The sequence below is a fragment of the Epinephelus fuscoguttatus genome, linkage group LG3 (genome assembly GCF_011397635.1).
Source record: "Epinephelus fuscoguttatus linkage group LG3, E.fuscoguttatus.final_Chr_v1".
In the NCBI taxonomy this organism is placed as follows: Eukaryota; Metazoa; Chordata; class Actinopteri; order Perciformes; family Serranidae; genus Epinephelus; species Epinephelus fuscoguttatus.
The window spans coordinates 29,344,904-29,364,869 of record NC_064754.1 but is presented as its reverse complement, the minus strand read 5'-3'; the positions used below and the strand labels follow the sequence as shown (position 1 = coordinate 29,364,869).

Here is a 19,966-nt window from a genome sequence, read left to right as displayed (position 1 = left end):
CAAAACCAGTGGCGATCCACGCAACTGAACGCCCATCACGTTGCGCACATGGATCGGGTCGAGGTGACCCACGCCACACCCAGCAGACCGAGGCGGAGTGGCTGTGCTGAGGGAACGGCTTGTGTAACAGCTGTATCAGCCAGTGGCACCGACGGCAGCCAGTTGCGCCAGCACCGTGCCTTGTTGAAATGTCCAGTACGCAGAGGAGGCGGCGCATGCAGCGGCCTCTCAGCGCCACAGGGGCCGCGAAGTAGTTGAGGATACTCGGACATAGTTTGTGAACAACAGCGTCTTCATGTGTGTGTTTTTTCGCCGGAGCTGTAGCCACTTCGCGGAGGAATGAGAGGCGCGTGTTCGGCTGTTAAAATGGGATTGTTTTTGCACGCGGTCGGCTCTGTCACCCCCACCGAGTCCGCAGCAGACAGGGTAAGGTTGAACAGACAAAAACAAGGCTGTTAGCTAGCTAGTCACCCGGCTAAGTTAGCAAACTGTCCAACTTGACACTTAATACTGTAACAAAAAACAAGCCCTTTAATCATTACATAATATTATTTCTACTGACGTTAGGCATTAGCTTGTTTTAACTCTACTTTGCTGTCAACAAACATTTTATCACACATGCTAACTTCGTTGCTAGCTGCGATAGCTAACGCACCTAACTAGCATTGGTGGGACGCTTGTGACTGAGGGCCTTGCTCTGTTGTGTTTATGGTAAAGGTTTGACTTTTAGCCAGAAGTGAGTTGCATAAACATTAGAAGCCGTTCTTCAGGTATGAATGCAGCCACACAGGTAGACATAACAACTAGCACGCTGCTTGTACTGTTGTATTAGCAAAACAGAAAGTAGGTCTAAGACTTAATGGACTTAGTAGCTATTGTTTGTCAAGATAATGTTAATTGTTATTGTCAGTGTGTTGACAGTTACATTGTTATAACCACCCCCTGTCATTTGACCCAGTCATCAGCTCATCTGGCAGTTCTGTCCTTTATATACATCAGTATTTTAAAGATGATAATTACTGTGTTATTATGTGTTGTGTCCTCTTATGTAGTGCAGACTTTGAAGTGCGGCCTCCAGGCTTTCTCCTTTCACCTTTATAATAAGTCACACCTCTGCAGATGATGAAAACCTGTTAAATGTGACAGTATTAACATTCACATGGATTTGTAGGGGATCAGAGTTCAGTTTTTAGTTCTGAATTAATTGTACTGCAGTTATACATTGCAAAAGTCCACAAGTCACTCTTCAATCACTGCTTCAGTTTGAGTGAATTTACACTAAAACTTCTGAGGAGGTAGAAATCAGAAATCAATCTCAGCAGTCCTGCCTTTTTGATGCTACATGTTTTGGAGACAGCTCTGGTTTCAGTATTACATACTGTTATGTTTTTTATGACGACGCTTATGCATGCATGATTTGAGTGGGTGGTTTATTGTAGCTATATAGGGTCCAGTACTGCTCCCTATCAGCAATTGACATAGTATAGGGTATATTTATTTAACAGCTATTTTTAGGACTGCTCAGTGAAAACCTAAAGGGCATGCTTAAGGCAGTGCATTGAGAAGCACTAAATCTGAGGCATATATTTTTAGGGGGGCATGATGAGTATGAATCTACAAAATTGCATAGTACTTTGTGACTGTATGTGGAAACACAGCAGATTTAGCAATGTGTTGTATCAAGCGTGTTTAACTTCCAGCAGCATGAGTAAAGAGATACAGAAACAACACTCTGCATTCTTGCATCTGCATTTTTGCTGAGTACACACTCAACATTGCATCAGAACAACATCTTCATGAGCTAGGCCAAAAACATTTTCATGATCATCTAGATTTGGGCCATCATTACCATCCCCATCTGCTTTCTTCTGACTCGAAGTAAATACAAATGCAAAGCGATCATTGGTATGCTACAGTGTTGTGTTGCACTTGCTACCGTGAGAAAGAAGGGAGAAAGCTTATCTGGTGTCACCCATATCAGGACGCAATCAGTCCTTTTCTACTAGATTTCCTCCTCTTAGTTTTATTAGCATCTAATGTGCTCAGATATCTCTGTAGGTTCGCTTAGTACTGGCTTTTTAAGTTCCTCTGTGGTTGTGCAAAGACATCAAGGCACAAAAGTCACAAACTCATGGATGGATTTCTGCATTTGTTTTTCTCAGCAGTGGCCATTGTTATCATGTGCAATATCACATGCCGTGTCTATCTATTTGTTGCACATGTCTGAGCGTAAATCATAGTTATGTAACACATACTTGAAGGCAGGTATTTATCATTATTTTCAGAAAAACTGAAGTGGTAAAACTATGTCTTGGAACAGAGGTATGTCATTTGTTGGTGCATGTAATACTGATGGCCCTCAGCTGCTGGGAGACTGTAGTTGCATCACATGGCCCTGAGCTATATCTGTTATTTGCATTCACCCTGTAAGGCTTCATACACCACAGAGTCAGCTTTATTTTATCTGTGTCACAGTATTATCATAAACACTCAGTGATCTCTTGTTGGTCACACTGTCAGACATTATGATTAACACTTGACATTAGCTCTGTTCTCAGTAGCAATTCACAGCATGAATTATCTACTTCATTATTCAGTCCACAATTGGAAAAAAGGTCCCATTAACTCTCAAAGGTCAATGGCTCTATATAATTTTTTATTTAACTCGGCATCCTTTGTAAACTCTATCTACAGTCTGCTTATGCGTATGCTGTAAAGCCCTGTGAGGCAAATTGTGATTTGTGATATTGGGCTTTATAAATAAAATTGAATTGAATTGAAATTGAATTATGTAATATTTCTTCTAGTTTTATCAGCTGGTACATCCACAACATATGAATTGTTTCATACTTGATCTGTCAAAAAATGCCCACTTCCTGTGGAACTTTGTCACCGTGATGCATTCAGGGGCTGTTGTCTCAAAACCTTTACAGTGTCTTTCTTTCTTCATTCAGCTGTTTATAGCACCAATGTTAAACAGATGTTGACTGTTGTTTCTCTTTTCACCTAATACTTTGACTAAGGAAGATTCACAGTGGTGCTATTTGGTCTGCTTTGAACAAACCCTGGTCCGCTTCCACGGATAGTTTGTTTCATTTGGGGTGGTGTGAACGCTCATTCAAACTCTGGTGCAGATCAAATGAGCGAACCCTGGTCCGCTTGAAAACTGGGAGTCTCGGTTCACTTGGTGTGATTCCCTTACAGTGGGAAATGCAAACAGACTGTCCAGCGAACCAAAGAGAGTAAGTGACATAGAGTGCAGTGCATTTTGGTGTTTTTGTGGTGACCAAGCCAGCTGAAGGGGATGGATTTCCGTTTTTGGTCGATGAGCCGGGTTTTCTTCTTCCTCATGCTTTTTTTCTTCCTGGTTAGTGGTCGTTTCGCACAACACCGCCCCCAAACAAGCAGCTGTTTTAACTGCATGACGTTGTCCAGGCGTTTTTTAAAAGTGCAGTGTGAAAGTGAACCGAACGGAATGAAGGTGTGAAATTTTTCGGCATTTCCCCGCCCAATCGAACTGAGTCCCCCGGACTGTTCTGGTGTGAATGCGCCCTAAGAGCTTGTAAAGCTGATTTGATTACAACAGTAAAATAAAGCTAACCTCTGGGGCGTCGGTGGCTTAGTGGTAGAGCAGGCGCCCCATGTACAAGGCTGTTGCCGCAGTGGCCTGGGTTCGAATCCAGCCTGTGGCCCTTTGCTGCGTGTCATCCCCTCTCTCTCTCCCCCCTTCATGCTTACCTGTCCTATCCATTAAAGGCAAAATGGCCCAAAAAATATCTTTAAAAAAAAAAAATAAAAAATAAAGCTAACCTCTAAGTCAGGGACCCTTGTCACCTTCCACCACACACTCAAACACACATCTCAAACTAAAATACCATGTTCTCTTTAGCCATTTTCAAATTTCACCAGGGGCGGAGCCAGATGATGTAAACATTCGGGACTCAGCCCAAACCTAGTGGGGTCCAGGAGCATCGTCCCCCTGGGGAGATTTTTTCCCCATTTATGGCAGCTTACATGCACTATTTTTTAAGCCATTTGATATACAGGAATGTCTAAACATTTGCACCTCATTTGGGAAATACATGGTCGTTGCCAAGGGGGGAAAAAAACCTCATATTTTGTATCTAATCGTTCTCCAACTGTCGTCATCATTCTGGAGCCAAAACACAACAAATGTTGAGGATGAGTAATTTTCACTCCTGTCACCTAAAAAGAGGCAAACAAGTGTCTATTGTTACTGTTTGTAAGTTACATAAAAAAAAGGAAGGATAGGAATTTGGCATAAACAGCACCTTGAGACCTGTTTTTATCATACTGTGCTGGAGTAAAATTCACACAATGAATGTTGAGCTTAGAAACCTGCTACTATTTACATATGCCATAATAATCTGGACAGCTACTATTGCAAATCATGGATCCCCAACAATGCAAAGTAAATAGGGTCCTTAATATCTTTGTGTCCACACACTTGATATTTTAAAACCCTTAAAGATTCAAGGCTTTTGAGAAAACATTTGTGGCCTCAGAAGACCCTAACCCTTCCACCCCACTCTACCTCTGGTTCGTACATCTGTGCTTTTTATATAAAGTTTCTTATGGACAAAATGTTTGTAAGTCTATCATGAAGGTTTAGCTTGACCCTACCTGTGACCCCTGCCTGAAGTGTCTGGCTTCAGGACGCAGGTCATGTCAGCTTTAACTTGTGCTTAGCACCAATAGTTTTATGTCAGAGCTTGACGTTAGTCATTTGATAGTAACAGCTAGAGTTTGTCAGAATCTTTTGTCTAAATGTGCTGGCACACATACAGTATGTTCGAACTTTTTGGTAAAGAAGGCTGCCTGTGTTTGTTGACCTGACCTGAGTGGTGTTTTGTTCTGCGTAACCTTGATGACTATGAAAGAGCACCTTTCATTGTTGGACAGAATAATAAATAAGGGGTCAGCGAGGTCTTTACGTGCATCGGCTAACTTGCCAAGTCCTACAGGCCTGTGCTAAGTGGATCAACGCTGACTGTGCCGTCAGAATTAACCAAGAACTGTAGCCACTTATCTCCAGGAGCAGCATTCGATAGTCACCAGGGCATTTTTGAACTGCTCTCGTTGTCTGCTCATTTCAACAGCTTCTCATTATTAAGGTTTATTATTTTCTAACACAGCGATCATTTCTGGGACAGTAACCAAATCTCCCTTTAATCTGGCAGTATAGCATGAGAGAGGCTGATTGTTTCATTGTTGCCTGTCTGGATGGGAGACAGAGGAATCTGGTCTGTCCAGATTCTTTGCTCGGTCTGTCTTGCACTGTAAAAGCCACTCAGGGGTGATCTCAGATGAGCTGTTTGATTGACACCCTATCACCTCATTTTTCCTGCTGCACAAGTTAGTTTTACTTTCTGAAGTCACGTGATGGTTAGAGATTAGATGGAGCACTTTTTCTTTACGAAAGCCTGTTTACGTAGTCCCCTCAGTACTTGGCTATCTTTATACAACGCAGGCTGAAGACCCAAACACTAGATGGTTATCTGTGTTGAATTGCAAAAAGCACTCCGCCTGCCAAGTGGAGAGCATATGGTGGAGAGTAGTTAGTGAGTCAGTGAAAACAGCTGAAGTTATCAGAGACAAAGTGGAGGAACAGAACATCGTGGTTTTATTACACAGACAATTAAGCCCCTTTACGTTGCGGCTGTTCTCTTATTTTTTTTAAATGTCATGTTGATAGGGTTGAAACAGCTGAGAAGTGACTAATCTGTCAGGCTTGATTTTGTGGCCACATTTGATGTTAGCAGTTTGGTTTGTGCTGATCTGGTGTGTGAGACGAATCATTCCTGTGTTACTGCTCTATGTCTGGCTTTCTCAGGGCTTTTCTTGCCGTTCATTCCACACTTTACACACACACGTCTCACCGCTCTGTATGCCGTATTATCACGCAGCGGCCCCAGCTAGGAGCTCGCCCTCCACTGCTGCTTGGAAATTTCCGTAGAGCAATCCTTGTCCACTGTTTGGGCCTGGATTGGAGTGGGGTGAGGGTGTGTGTGTGTGTGTGTGTGTGTGTGTGTGTGTGTGGGTTGGGTGGACAGAGAAAGAGAGAGGGAGGCAGGGAGAGAGAGAGTGAGAGTATGTTTGAGAGCTGTTTGACTTCTTTTGTGGGATAATGACCCATGAGGTTGGAGGGACTTGTCTGGGATTTTGGACCCTGGATCATCATGCCTCACAATCTGGGACCTGCACTGGTAATCTATAGAGAGCAAAGCTATCCTATAGAACTTTAGCTAGCTAATCATTAAGCTAATCTAGAAGAAGAAATCTGAGGGATCTTCCTGGAAAAATACATAGACCTTTCTCCTGAGAGGATTTCGATTACAGTGCTCCCTTGTCTTTTGGCAGTATGCTGCTCTGTCCAAGTCCTTTCACAACTTTTCACTGGTATGATGGAAACGCTTAGTCAGGCTGACTTTTGATCAGGCGAAGCTGGCACTTTGCTATAATGACAGCTAAAATGTGTAACATATTGTTGGAGACACATTGATTTTGGATGAAAGTGCACTGGAACATCTTTTGGTTTTCTCTAGTTCTGATCAAGCGTCAGCTAAACTTTAAGGTGAAATTGTGTGTTAGATCTGGAGCAATGTACTGAGTAGTTTTGTGCTGGCTGCGTTTCAGAAATTTGCACTTGATATGGGCCTTTGATGAAATTCAAGCAGCTTACCAGCACAAGTGGTTGGGACTTGTTTACTCCATAGCTAAGTATAAATGTTGGCTACAAGATATCTGCAGTGTTATTATTATTGCTCAAAGATCAAGGCTGGACATGTAACAAATGCACTGTTACAGTCCTGTACTCACTGTAAAAAGTATGCACTTTATACTGATATTTATAGCACACTGTTTTTTGTGGTGAGTATATAAGAAATCAGCAAACTTCATACTTTTATACTAACGGGAAATAATACCTTTGCTATCAGACATCAAATATGACTATAGAATTCCTCTGAAAAATAAACGGTAACGTTGGTATTTTTCAACCTGGACCCTATTTTTCCATATTTTTGTATCTGAGTGACTAATTGGCACAACAATTTTTGCTAACAGGCTGCAGTGTAACCCCCGCGGGCAATTGAGCTACATCAATTTATATCCACTTAAAGGGCTTGATTTTGCCCTTAACAGGCTCATATTATTATTCAGAGTGTCTGACAACATGTAGAAAAGGATCCCTACAGAGACAGACCTCTTCGTTGAACAGTAAGATCCTTTTTGTTTAACCAGAAACAGCCAGAAAACGGCATAGTCTAGCCCACCAGACTCCATTGAAATAAACAGTAATTTTATTATTGTAAAACACACTTAATTAAAAGTTCATAGAAGCAAAATAAACTCAAAATAGCTGTCTTGGTTCGTCTCTCACTGTCAACAATCACCAAACCTGGTGTGGTTGAAATAGACCTTTAATTCACCCTGTTAAATTTTGAAATGCTCTGGCTCCATACATGCTTAAATTACTGTTTATTTAAATGGAGTCTGGTGGGTTTGGCAATGGCGATTTAAGGGCTGTTTCTGGTTAAACAAAAGGATCTCATCCTTGAACAATAAGGTCGGTCTCTGAAGGGATCCTTTCCATAATGTTGCAAGACACTTAAAATAATAATCTGAGCCTGTCAGTGCCAACAACAGGCACTTTTAGTAGAGGTAAATTGATGGTGCTCAATTGCCCACAGAGAGAAAATTGCAACCGGTGTTGCCGCTGCTGGTTGCAGCATTCTCACTCAATACTGGACCAATTTCAAAAATTGTGTTTCCCATTAGTCATTTAGACACAAAATCAAACAATTGGGTCTAGGTTGAAAAATTACCAAAGTTACCCTTTACATTTCCTAAAGAGAAAGGGTTTCTCTTTTTCACAACCTTTCCGATTAATTTTAGTTCCTTCACTGCCTTGAGTATTGCCTACGTTTCCTTTTGTGGTTTGCACTGTGGGACCGTAGTGCATGTCAACAGTATGCATACTGACTCTCTTTAAGCATACTCCCTTTTGCCATTTTTTCAGTGTTTACATACTACACACCATGAAACCTGCTCAGAAATATGTATTTATGCATGAAACTGGGACACAGTGACCTTTCCAGGAAACTGAAGAAGAACGTACATGATGAACTAGCTCCAGCACAAATGAAATCAGAAATAGGCCTTTGTCATCAGAGACATGTTGCCATGTCACTGTACGAAAAGGAAGAGTGTAAATAATAAGATTAGAGCTGCTTCAGTTTCAGAGTCCTTGTATCGTGCGTGCTGACTCACTGCCATGCTGTCACGGCTCACTGGGGCACTTGAATAGAACGGAGACATTGTCAGTGTTACCTGTAATGTCATTAGTGCTATTTGCAACAAAATGCAAACAAAGAGAGGACACTCTAGAAATGATGCAAGAAAGTACCATCAGTTGTAAGTGGGGCTGTTTGATTACGGCCAAAATCTCATAGTCATGATTATACTCCACAATATTGAGATAACAGTTATTTAACACTATGACTTGTTGACTTTGGATACATGGATTTATTTAGCTTTAAGAAAGAAATTCTTTTTAACAGTGGATTTTCTTTAAATTTAAATAATTCAACTGAGAAACAAAGTAAATAGATAAATTAAATAATTAATGGATTATATATAAACATGGTGCAAGAGGAGAGGAAGAGACCCTGTGCTCTTGGCAGAAGACCAGTGGACTGCATTTACTCTGAGGATGCATGATAATAGATTAGAATATATTTGAAAGTATTTTTTTACTTTTTCCCTCATGGTCTGAATTAATCACTAAATTTGTCACCGGCTGCTTTATGGAATAAAGTCACTAGAGAGTCACCAAGTTGTTGCCAGCAACACTGAGCGCACCACTGTAAAGGAAAGGTGTGTGCTGGATTTATCACATAACAAAATGAGAGCATCATTGCAAAACAGAATGCAGCACAATAATTGTTTTTATCTAGATTATGCTGTTGTCAAAGCCAAAATCAGTTTTATCCCCACCTGTGAGAACATGATGTTCTAACGATGACAGTTGGTTCAAACCACTTCAGTTGTGTGGACTAGGTAACAACAAGTGTTTGTGTAGTCGACCATGAAATTAAAAAGGAAAAGAATAAAATAAGATAAAGCTAGATTGAAACATTTGAATTAAAATTGAGAGGCTCGAAATTAGTTAATTCCACCAGGAAAATTACTGAAACCAAATAAAATTGAATTAAAAGATTTTATAGCCTTAGTTAACCATTTCATTTTTCATCATTATCGTGCTCAACTGAGGTGTGTAGTATTGAAGAGGCTGAAAATACACAATGTCCTCGATATAAAATCATGTGTCTCTCCTTTATCACATACTTGTTACTCAGCTATACTTGTTATGAAGCTTCTGACAGCAGTTGACTGAACCAGTTGTGATTGAAGTCATGTCAGTGTGATGAGGCCAAATATTTCCCAAACCAGTTGTGGTTTTACTTTGTTGTCAGACTCAATGTAGAGATTTCGTTTTACTTTGGCAACAAACACTCTTCCTGTTGATCAGTTTCAAACAGAACAAATGTAATTTCACACTGTGTGATTCAAAAATAAAACATGAAACCTGGTGGGAGGCTCTGTTATTTTATTTTTTATTGGCACTGCACTGTGTAACCGGATGCCTTGACATGGAGTATTGATAATACTTTCCTTTTAAAGCAACACTGCTTCTCTCTTGCAGAGCCTACTGCACTGTGAAGGTGTCAACAACCAGAGCTACATCTGTGAGTCGGGACACTGCTGCGGGGAGTCTCAGTGTTGCAGCTACTACTATGAGCTCTGGTGTAAGTATCCTCTTTTTACTTAATTTATCCTCTCTCTTTACCTTTTCTAGTGATGTGGGAACACAACTTGTCAAACCTTAAATGGGATAGGGTCATCCCACCTCTGCCATCTACAATCAAGGGATGGGAGGATGACCTTAACAAGTAGTCGAGCATAATTTAGCTACCTGGTTCATTCTGTTGTTACTGATGTGCAGAGGCAGGTGAATACAGATTCGTCAATGTCAACCCCTGAACCCAAAGCTCCCCAAAACATTTCAAGGATCACGTAGAATTTAAAAGTTCAGCTCCAGTGGCTCCACCATTTCAGCTGCCGAAAGATGTCCTGTGTTACAGATGAGAGTACCCCCATACAGATCATGGTACAACACTAACCTGTAAGAGGTGTCTTACTTTTTATGAGACTTGTGTGAAAGTAAGCCTTGTCCAGGTGGAGAGGTTGACAACCAAGACAGAGGTACGAAGTACATCACAGCTGTGGCATGACTGACTGAACGTCCCCAGACGGAGCACTACTGACCTATAAAATTTCTGACTGAGCATGTGCACCCACACCTTCACTAGCAACACCGCTACTAAATATGGACAATAAAACGAGGTCAAAGTCACACAACTCCTTCAGATTCAAGGGTGTTCTGTGGGAAGTGCCTGATGACGTGACCTGATCATCCCTGGTTTGGCTTCGCTTTGGACTTCAGATCAAATGTCCCCTTGAGGGTGCCAGGTCAACTGAAGAGTTTCCTGCGGCGGCCAATTGAGGATATCAGACTTGATTGCCAGAGCATTGGCCAGTGGTTTAAATACAAATTCAGAGGCTTTTTCATCTTAACAAAATAGATTTCTACAGTAAAACTATCTACAGCTCTGTTGTGCATTTGCTGGAGCTCTTTCCAGTTTGTGAAAATGTTTAAACATCTTAAATAAACTGTAATTTCAAGTATGTGTATGTTAGCTGTACCTCATTCCCATTTTTGATCATGTGATGTCCTGTAAGAACGCATGAGCGCAGTATTAAATGTCTTACTTTACACAAATTCTGTTCGTCAAGCGTCTTTTAAAATTCTACGGCAATGTAGCCTCATTGTTTCATGAAGCAGCCAGCCAATAAGATCTTTAGCATGTTCGGACATTATGTCTAGTCATGCTCCAACAGTGTTGCCGACCTGACCGTGTAACCTTCGAAATTGTTGTGTCCGAATCTTCCATGACAAAGTCTTTTTATCGAGGATTTGATCCACAGCAGGAACTGATGATTTGATAGGGGCAAATACTTGTAGCATGGATACAAGGGTTTTACACTCAAAGAGTGTAATCTTTGTATACTAGAGGAAGTGTGGTTCCAAAATGCAGTAATTGTGCTGCATGTGCTGACGGATTAGCTGTGGTCCATGGTGTTGTAGCAGCACCAGGTTGTGATGTAGAGCAGAACTCCTCGCTTACATCAATTACATTAAGCTCATGATGGCAACAAATACAGTTAACATTTAAAGGGCAGAAATTATACGATCACAGCTGTAATCTTAAATTATTGGATGTAGTTTAATGACACATTTTGTCTTTAATTTTGGACATTAATTGTGAAAGATTTAGTGGATAATTAAAACTCAGCAAAATGTTCTTTCTACATATAGATAACTTTATTTGCCCTATTACATAACACTGTATAATAAGAGTATGAAACCCAGGCAGAAGAAATGCAGAACTTGTCATGAGTCAATGCATGAACTAATGCGGGATGTATCATAATGTCCTGACGCTCATAATGATAAAATGATCAAGTCACTGGGAGTTCATGTAATTAGTTACTTATGGTAACTCACATATACTGCTAACTTTATTTATATGTCACCATTAAGGTTGAAACCTATTATACAATCTGAATCATGCATTTGATCATTGCCTGCTCACAGAGAAAAATTAAACAGTTTTTTCTTCAGTGAATCAGTCATGTCACATATAGATGATAGTCAGATGCATGGTTAAAAAGCTTCAGTGTTCTGCTTTTAGAGTCGGATCAAATGCATGGTGCGGTCCATTTCTATGTAACTGAGTTCCAGATCATTTGGAGGCGTATACGTTCATGTATGAACCATTTGATATAACTAGGCAAGGCAAAGCAGCTTTATTTGTATAGCACATTTCATACACAGTGCAAAGTGCCTTACAAAGCAATGAAATATAAAACATAAAGGATACAGAAAAGAATAAAGATTAAAAAGATATAAAAGGTCAAATTTAATGCTAAATGATTTATAATTAATAAATAAAAATAAAATCACCATCAAAAATAGCAAAAGTGCAGACAGGAGGTGCAAAGATAAAATGAGTATTTAAAATGATTAATCATCATCTGGGAGGTTACTCCAGGTTTGTGCTGCATGATAACAAAATGCTGCTTCACCATGTTTTGTTCTGACTCTGGGGACGGTCAGTAGGCCAGCCCCAGATGTCCTCAGGGTTGTAGAAGGTTCATATGTCACAAGCAGGTCAGAGATGTATTTGGGCGCTGAGTCACAGTGATTTATAAACAAATAAAATGCACATATATGGTAACTATGTTATTGCACTTTGAAATAAGTTATGCTCTTTTGTTATCCCAAACCATACTCATACTCTTTGTGTCACAATTAGGGCCTATTTATGTTATGTAGTTTTATTACTAAAACGTATACTCATAGAGGTCATTGATTCTCTGTAGTAATAATAATAATAATGATGATGATGATAATAATACATTTTATTTATCAGCGCCTTTCAGGACACTCAAGGTCACTGTACATAGAACATAAAAAATTATAAAACATTTGAAAAAGTTAGCAGCAGGCAATGACATTTAGCAGTGATGGGCTTGTTTAAACAGATATACCATGTAGTCCAGGGTTTGACTGTCACTCTGTACCAACCATGATTAATTGGCCATTATGCCATTATCAACTTAAGCTGAGAATCTCAAATGCTGATTTGGTATATCTTGATGACAGCTCAGTAGAGATGCACTTTACTAAGTACCATATTGTGTCATTCACACTCTTATTTTACAGAGAAACAAGCTGTTCGCTCTGTCGTCCTTTCAGTGAAATTCCCACATTTTTTTGTGGTGATGTAGTGGCGTCCCACTTATTTCAGACACACAGTAAACACAAACTGGGGAGTTTTTGAAGCCAGTTTTTGTTCCCTGCTTCTGTTTAGACTGGATTCTAGATAGCACTGTTCCACAAATAATGCTTTTGTAGGAAATGAGGACTTGATGTCATATGGAAAAAGTACAGATTGTTCTTAAACAATGTTGGATGGATGTTTTGCTTTGGTGTCATACGTGGGGTTGCTCCATGGAGATATCCGTCAGTGCTTTGTTGTAGAGATAAGAACGGACTTGGACCTCTCGAGGATGACTGAATTGATTCTGTGCCATAAAATTCATAATGCAACACAGTAAACAAGCATGTAAATGTTTCACTATGTTGGAACCAAATGTTGGCAGTGTTTGATCTGCAGTGTAATGTTTGTGTTAGCAGCAGGCACGTCATGTTACATCATCACAAGCTGGTACAGTTTAACATTATGGATACTGTAAAGCACAGTCCTCCCAGTCCCTGTTTAAACCTATTCATCACCGTGTGAGTTTGGTTTTAAAATAGGAAGCCAACAATCACATTTTCTTTAGTCGGAGTTCCACTGTAAACATAACTTGACAGTGTTGATGTTCCCTTCTCTTCAGGGTTTTGGTTGGTGTGGGCCATCATCTTCATTTTGAGCTGCTGCTGCGTGTGTCACCATCGCCGCACCAAACACCGGCTGCAGCAGCAACAGCGGCAGCACGAGATCAACCTCATTGCTTACCGTGAAGCACACAACTACCCCTCTGTGCCCTTCTACTTCAGTAAGAGCTGCCACCTCAACACACATGTTCTGAATGAATAACGAGTACTTAAAGCTGCACTAATCAACATTGTCTCAGTGTCTCTATGCTCATCTTTTTGGTTTTCCAGCTCACAACTTTACTGCTTGAGTTCAGTCTCACTGTTCTCATCCAGTTTGTCTCCAGAGTGAACAAGCCAAAAGTTTTGATACCCCCACTGTCCACTACGTGGGCCCTATTTCAGAAAGTGGGATTAATAAAAACTGAGTATGTTAAGCCTCAGATGAGGGAAACTCTTGGGTTCTCCTTTTCACAAAGCCAGTTCAGCGTAACCCTGAGTCAGTTACTATGGCAACATACTCCATGATAATGGCTGGCAGGAGGTTTGCTTTACAGCAGGTCATCAAGTCAGTTAACCTCAGCCCAACACTGCAAGAATAAAGTAAGTTAAAGCAAAAATTTGAGTTGCTGCCAAGTGTGTTTGGGCCCCATCAGATTACAGTATAAGAAGATATAGCAAATTATATATTCTATAATTTCTGTATATTAGGCACATTAACGCATCACATTACAAAAAGTCACTTCACATTACCAGTTAACACGCTCTGCAATCTTTTCCCGTGCCACGTCACGCTGTTTAGCTGCAGCTGCTGTATTCAATTTTCTTTCATTTCTTTTGAAGACATGTTCGAAGTCCACATGTGCGGTCATTAAATTCTCCAGTTCAGTTGGGTCTGAAATAAGTGGCTCTGCTTTTAACTCCGCTTTCTGTCACTGAAAATCATGTCATCTGCACTCCACTGATGATGGCTTGTGGTGCTCACAGCAGACGTGCTTCCCTCAGGCTGAACATACTCAGAGTTGACTGAGCTAATACTGATCAGCTGTTCTGGACAAAAACTCTGAGTTTCTCAGCTCAGGCTCAGTCAACTCTGAGGTTGGGATTAGGCTCAGAGTTGACTGAGCCTGCTTTCTGAAACAGGGCCCTGCTCAGCACCAAACAGCAGCTCCAGGTTATTTTCCCTCAGAAGTTAGTTGAAGATCAAAATAGACCTAGAAGTAGACAGAATATTCGACTAGTATTGTAAGGTGCACAGAAACATGACAATGCTAATGTTGCTCTATGTGCGTAGACTGAGAAGATAGACAGACTGTTTGCTAACAATTCAGTTTGGTGATAATATCAATGTTGTGTTTACAGCTCGGTGGTGCTGCCCCCAAGTGGCAAAAAAACTCCAAACAAACAAAAACCACTACTCAGTTTATTGGTACTTAAACTACTCATTGACCATCCATTAACGCCAACTAGTGTTAGCTTTGTAATTACAGAAACAAGTTAATTTTATACACTAAAAATAAATTTGTAGTTACCGTCAGTCAAACTAGAAAATCTTGATAATAATGGTAAACTGGAAAATGAGCAGAGTGTCAACTTTCTCAGAAGTTGGCATTCTATTTTTTCATGTTGGTTTGTTTATCACTGCTGCCAGCCTGAGTGAGTAAATAAGGCCTTGTGCTCTGAATATCAGGTTTAAATCCAAATTGTTGAAAAGTGTGGGTGTATAGTTCGTCTGGTTTGTTCGAGCGAGGTCCTTCACCCCTCTCACCCAAACATTTCAGCTTGGAAGAGCTGTTTTTTTTTTACCGAGACAAAGAATTGCCAGACTGCATGCATTAATCATCCCCTTTGTAAATAAATAAATAAAAAGATTTTGAGGTACAGAAGCACCTTTCGGTACTGCTTGCATACATTTTTATTGCTTGACCTCATTACTAGGCCGACCAGCTGCAGAGTATGACTTGTAGTGCACCTGCGTCAGGTCTGCTACCGAGGTGATGATGTCATATAGCCCCGTAGCTTCCTTCAGTGTTTCTTGGAAAGAAATATATAACGATAACCCTTTTCAAGGCTGTTAGTTTCTAATCAGCAGTCTTCTGGTTACATCAAACTAGTGACAAACAAGGCAGTTGTGCCTGACTCAAAGCAGTGGTCCCTGGCTCAAATGTAATGTTTGCACTGACATGTATCCCTGGTTTCACACAGCGTCAGAACCTTCCCTGTTTGCATGCCCCAGTTTTCAGGAAACGGCCAGCATTGCTCTCTTGGTACCTCGCCAGTGTTGCAACACCATCTCGCACAGTGCTGCAACAGCCTTCAGCACAGAATTGACCCAGAAATTAGCTTTTCTGTTTTGTCACATTTCCCCCTATTGCTTTGGGAATGTTTGAATAGTGGTCTGGGAAGTTCAGTGAGGTCATACTGAAATTTCTAGGGGTCATACAGTGGTGTTTATTTAAAGGAATAAACAAACCCATGCGAGTGTTGCTTGCTTTGTGAAATGTATTAAGTTGTGTCTTTTTTTTCAAATTAATGTGCAAATGTATTTTTTCCCCCCCTTCTTATTCTCCTCAGGGTTTCTGCCAAACTACCTCCTACCTGACTATGAGGAGGTGGTCAACCGGCCACCGACTCCTCCCCCTCCCTACAGTGCCTTACACACAGGCCCATCCTCAGTGGCTTCTAGTCCACTGGCTCCTGAGCAGCAGGAGGGACACTGTCCAGCCATCCAGCCCAGTGCGGTGCCCCCGATCTCTGACACTCTGTGTTGCAGACCCAGCATAGAGGAGCCGCAGCCCACCACTTTAGACTTCAGGCCAAAGCCTGACAACAAGCCCATGCAGACAGCACAAGAGTCAGGCATGATACTGCCGTCAGACGGGCTCAGTAGTGAGGGACTTACCAGCCAAGAGAAAAGAAGTGGAAGTGGGGACGACTCCTGCAAAGACCCCCTCCTGAAGGAGCTGTCGGAGGGTTCTGCTGAGGACAAAGACCGACTCCCCAATGGGAGGAGGAGGCGATTCACAGGGGACTCTGGAATTGAGGTGTGTGTGTGCGGCACACGTGGTAGCAGTGGATTTAGTGGAGCTGGAGGGACAGGCCAGGAAGGCAAGGAGATGAGGGAGCTAGAGAGCCTGCTGGGGCGTGAGGGAGATGACGAAGAGGAGGAGGGGGAAGAGGAGACGGGCGACTTCTGCGACAGCTGCGGCCATCGAGCCTCCTACAGCGTGGAGGAGGAGCCCGTGCTGGGCGGGGTGGAGAGGAGAGTCGCACGTGGGCCGCCAGGACCTCCTCAGCTGGCTCACCAGATAGGCAGCGCTTCGCTCCACCCTCCAGTGTGCCTCCTCCTCCATACCATCAGCGAGCAGGAGGGGCCGCACCACAGCAACAGCACTGAGCCGCAGGGGTAAAACACAGACAACGCACCTTCGTGTCAGAGAGGGAAGGAGAGAGCACTTGAGACAGAGCATGGACACATATGCTTTTGTATCTGAGCAAGTGTTTTATGTCTAAATAGTTTCTGAGTGAGTATTTTAAATGAATGTGCGCATCTTTGATTAAACAGGTGTGGGAGCAGGAAGTGGAATCTCAGCTAAATATGACTGAAATCCAAAGGTTGAGAAAGCCTGCTCGTCCTCACACTGGAACAGTGGCCTTAACCTGTGTATATTTGGGCGGAACAAGCCCTTTAACAGCCTGTGGCAATCGAGACTTCTCACACTGCACACCAACAGTCCTTTTAGTTTTCCTCTCATGCAACGGAAGCTACTGATACACAGTCAAAGACGTGATCGCTGAAGCCGTGACGTCAGGACGTTCACTGCCCAGGATGAATGCAGCTCTTCTCACCAGGTGCTTGCAACAATTCTGCAAAGCTGTTCTCTGCATGCAGGAAATCACGTAGTTAAAAAACACATAGCAGGAACGTTTGGATGGGTGCAATGTAGATTTGCCACAGTGTGTGCTTATGCAAACTGATACTGTAGGGACACTAGTACAAGACTGTGTGGGACGTCCCGTTAGAGTTACTCATACTTCTAAAGTGCTTTTTCAGCAATTAAAAACCGCTCTGCCTTGTGTCTGTGTTTTGTTGCTCTCTATCTGCCCCGCTAGTGATAGAGGAGTATAAGTGCATTTACAAATCTTCATGTGAGCAGTTCCTATTTTGCACAAAGTGTATTTATCTTTATAAATGAAGCTGTTAGCTAAAAACAATACAGAAAACGCTTTCATTAATTCAGTCTTAAATTGCAGTACATGATTTAGTGTGTTAGGATTTTGTTGCGACATCTGTAAGAAATGGACCTCTGTGACTTGTTAGTAGGGAATGCAACAGATTAACTTAGTACAAAATCATTTTTTAAATTATTTTAATAAGTGTTTCTAGTAGGTGCCTATCCCAAAAAAATGCAGAACTTTGATGAACAATGTTTTCAGTGAAACTGAGAGACCATTAGAAAGCAGGTACTAAAACCAAAAAAAAGAAAATAAAGCTTTTTAGAGATTACACCTGAGATGGGCAACATCAGACCTCAAACTTTTGTGTCAGTCAGCTCAGTAGATTACCACCTTCACCAGCCATACTGTATTATAACAGTCACACTCTTTGTGTTGGATTTTCATAGTAGCACATTTTACCATGCTTTTGATGTGGTCTTCATTGATGAAACATTTATAGCAGCTTCCTGAAGGGTCCAAGGCTGATTTCAGTCAAATGGATCAGTGTGATTTTCACTAAAAAGGCTCGTTAACTGTTTTTTTTTTTTTTTTAACCAATGGATGACCCTGCCACTCTAATGCAATTGATCTGAGAGAAGAAATTACACTTTTAGGTAAAAAAAAATTATTTAGTGTATGAGTGTTGGGTTTTCATAATTTAAGGGATATTCATCCCCGGGTGTAATGGTAAATAATACCATACCATCAAACAGCTCACACATTGTTTGTAATAAAAGCATTTAACCCAACGGGGCAATTTTAGAATAAAATGTCAGTAACAGTTGCGGCCTGTTGAGTGGAAAAATACCTCTTTGGGGACTGAGGAATGAGAAATGATTAAAATTAATCTAGATTAAAAAAATAAACCAAAACAATAAAAGCAAAGACAAGGAAACAAAGAAGCAGATAAGGTGATAGAATAACAGTTTGACAGTTGCCTGAATATCTGTTAACAAGGGTTTGCAAAGCCGGATATTTCTGAGAATCGTGTTTTTCTATGATGGACAAACGTTAAAGTTAACAAGCAATATTTATAATACTGCACTGTGGATAGAAACAAAGACCGCATAGTTCTGTTAATGTATCTTCTCAGGAAGACTCATCAGTTTGAAATGCTTTTAAGAGCTTGAATGTTTTAGTTCGTAACCTTTACAGGAGCTGTAATTCAGTAGATGTTAATTGATGATGAATGTACCATGAAAAATGCCACTGGTTATATAATGAATGTGCTGTGTGAAACTTTTACAGATTCAGTGATATTTTGTTTGCCCTCTCTGAAATCAACTGGAACTTGGCGATGCTACATGTCATTGTGTCATGCATTTTTTTTTCTTTGTGTGTTCAGATTTTCTTGGAGCACCCTTAAAGCTGAACACAGTGCAGTGTCTGCAAAGCACAAATGTTTCAGCCATTGCTCTCACAGATTTCTATGTAAACCCTAAAACAATCCAACGGAAGATGTCTCTCAAAACTTTGAGCACAAGTTAAATTGTAACGTTCACAGTAAGATGACTGAATCTCACCCATCAATGCCTGAACACACTCTAAAGTGCTTTATATGTTAATGCTTTTTGTGAGCTAGGAAGTGATTATGTGTGATTGTGGTACGTGTGGTACCAAGACGAGCTATTTTTCATATCGGCTGAATCCTTTAAGAAAAATTATTGGAACTGTATAAAATATCAGAACCACTTTATATTTGAAATGTGTATAATATTCTGTAACATGTTTGTGAACCAAATAGTTGCTTTCATAATTTTTATGAAATCATTAGCTTTATTGTTATGGACAGACTTTTTTCTCTCATAATGGGTATTATTTTTCTGTTAAGAAAAGATTTAATTTCTTTGGAAGGGTACGTTTGACTAACAACACAGTAGATCTTTTATTAACGATCAGGGGCATCTCGCCAAAGACAATATTTTCTTTCCTCACCAGTGTGTGTAAGGTGGTTTTGCACATATTCTTTGAATGTTTTGATCATAAGCAATTTATTACAACAACCAAGATGGATGTATGTTTAATAAACATGCCCTTTTAAATTCAAGCTGTCAAGACTGACTGACTGAGTTTCTGTCGTTTGTGGAAAGCTGTAGGGGAGAGTGGGGTTATATGGGACACAAAATAACCTTACATGACTTACAGGTTACTTGAACATTTATGACAACTGTTCGGGGGTGACTATTTATATAACTCAACCGTTTACATGTTATTGAGGCT

General features: G+C 40.9%; 1 protein-coding gene across 2 annotated transcripts; it reads left to right on the top strand.

Moving 5' to 3' along the window:
• The first annotated feature begins 25 nt into the window (after positions 1–25).
• On the top strand, positions 26–19,793 carry wbp1lb (WW domain binding protein 1-like b). 2 transcript variants are annotated; one of them, XM_049570927.1, is made up of 4 exons: positions 26–426; positions 9,728–9,830; positions 13,549–13,710; positions 16,103–19,793. In XM_049570927.1, the coding sequence occupies exons 1-4, from the start codon at positions 340–342 to the stop codon at positions 16,936–16,938; spliced, it is 1,188 nt and encodes a 395-aa protein (XP_049426884.1). In that variant the 5' UTR covers positions 26–339; the 3' UTR covers positions 16,939–19,793. The 2 variants fall into 2 exon arrangements, with proteins under 2 accessions (XP_049426884.1, XP_049426885.1); XM_049570928.1 differs by lacking the exon at positions 26–426 and adding an exon at positions 6,087–6,227.
• The last annotated feature ends 173 nt before the right edge of the window (positions 19,794–19,966 follow it).

Excerpts from the sequence above, each read along its gene's own strand:
- wbp1lb (XM_049570927.1), top strand. The coding sequence starts at position 340 with ATGAGAGGCGCGTGTTCGGCTGTTAAAATGGGATTGTTTTTGCACGCG. Across the intron at positions 427-9,727 it reads CCGAGTCCGCAGCAGACAGG|AGCCTACTGCACTGTGAAGG; the intron begins GTAAGGTTGAAC and ends TCTCTCTTGCAG. Across the intron at positions 13,711-16,102 it reads CTCTGTGCCCTTCTACTTCA|GGTTTCTGCCAAACTACCTC; the intron begins GTAAGAGCTGCC and ends TATTCTCCTCAG.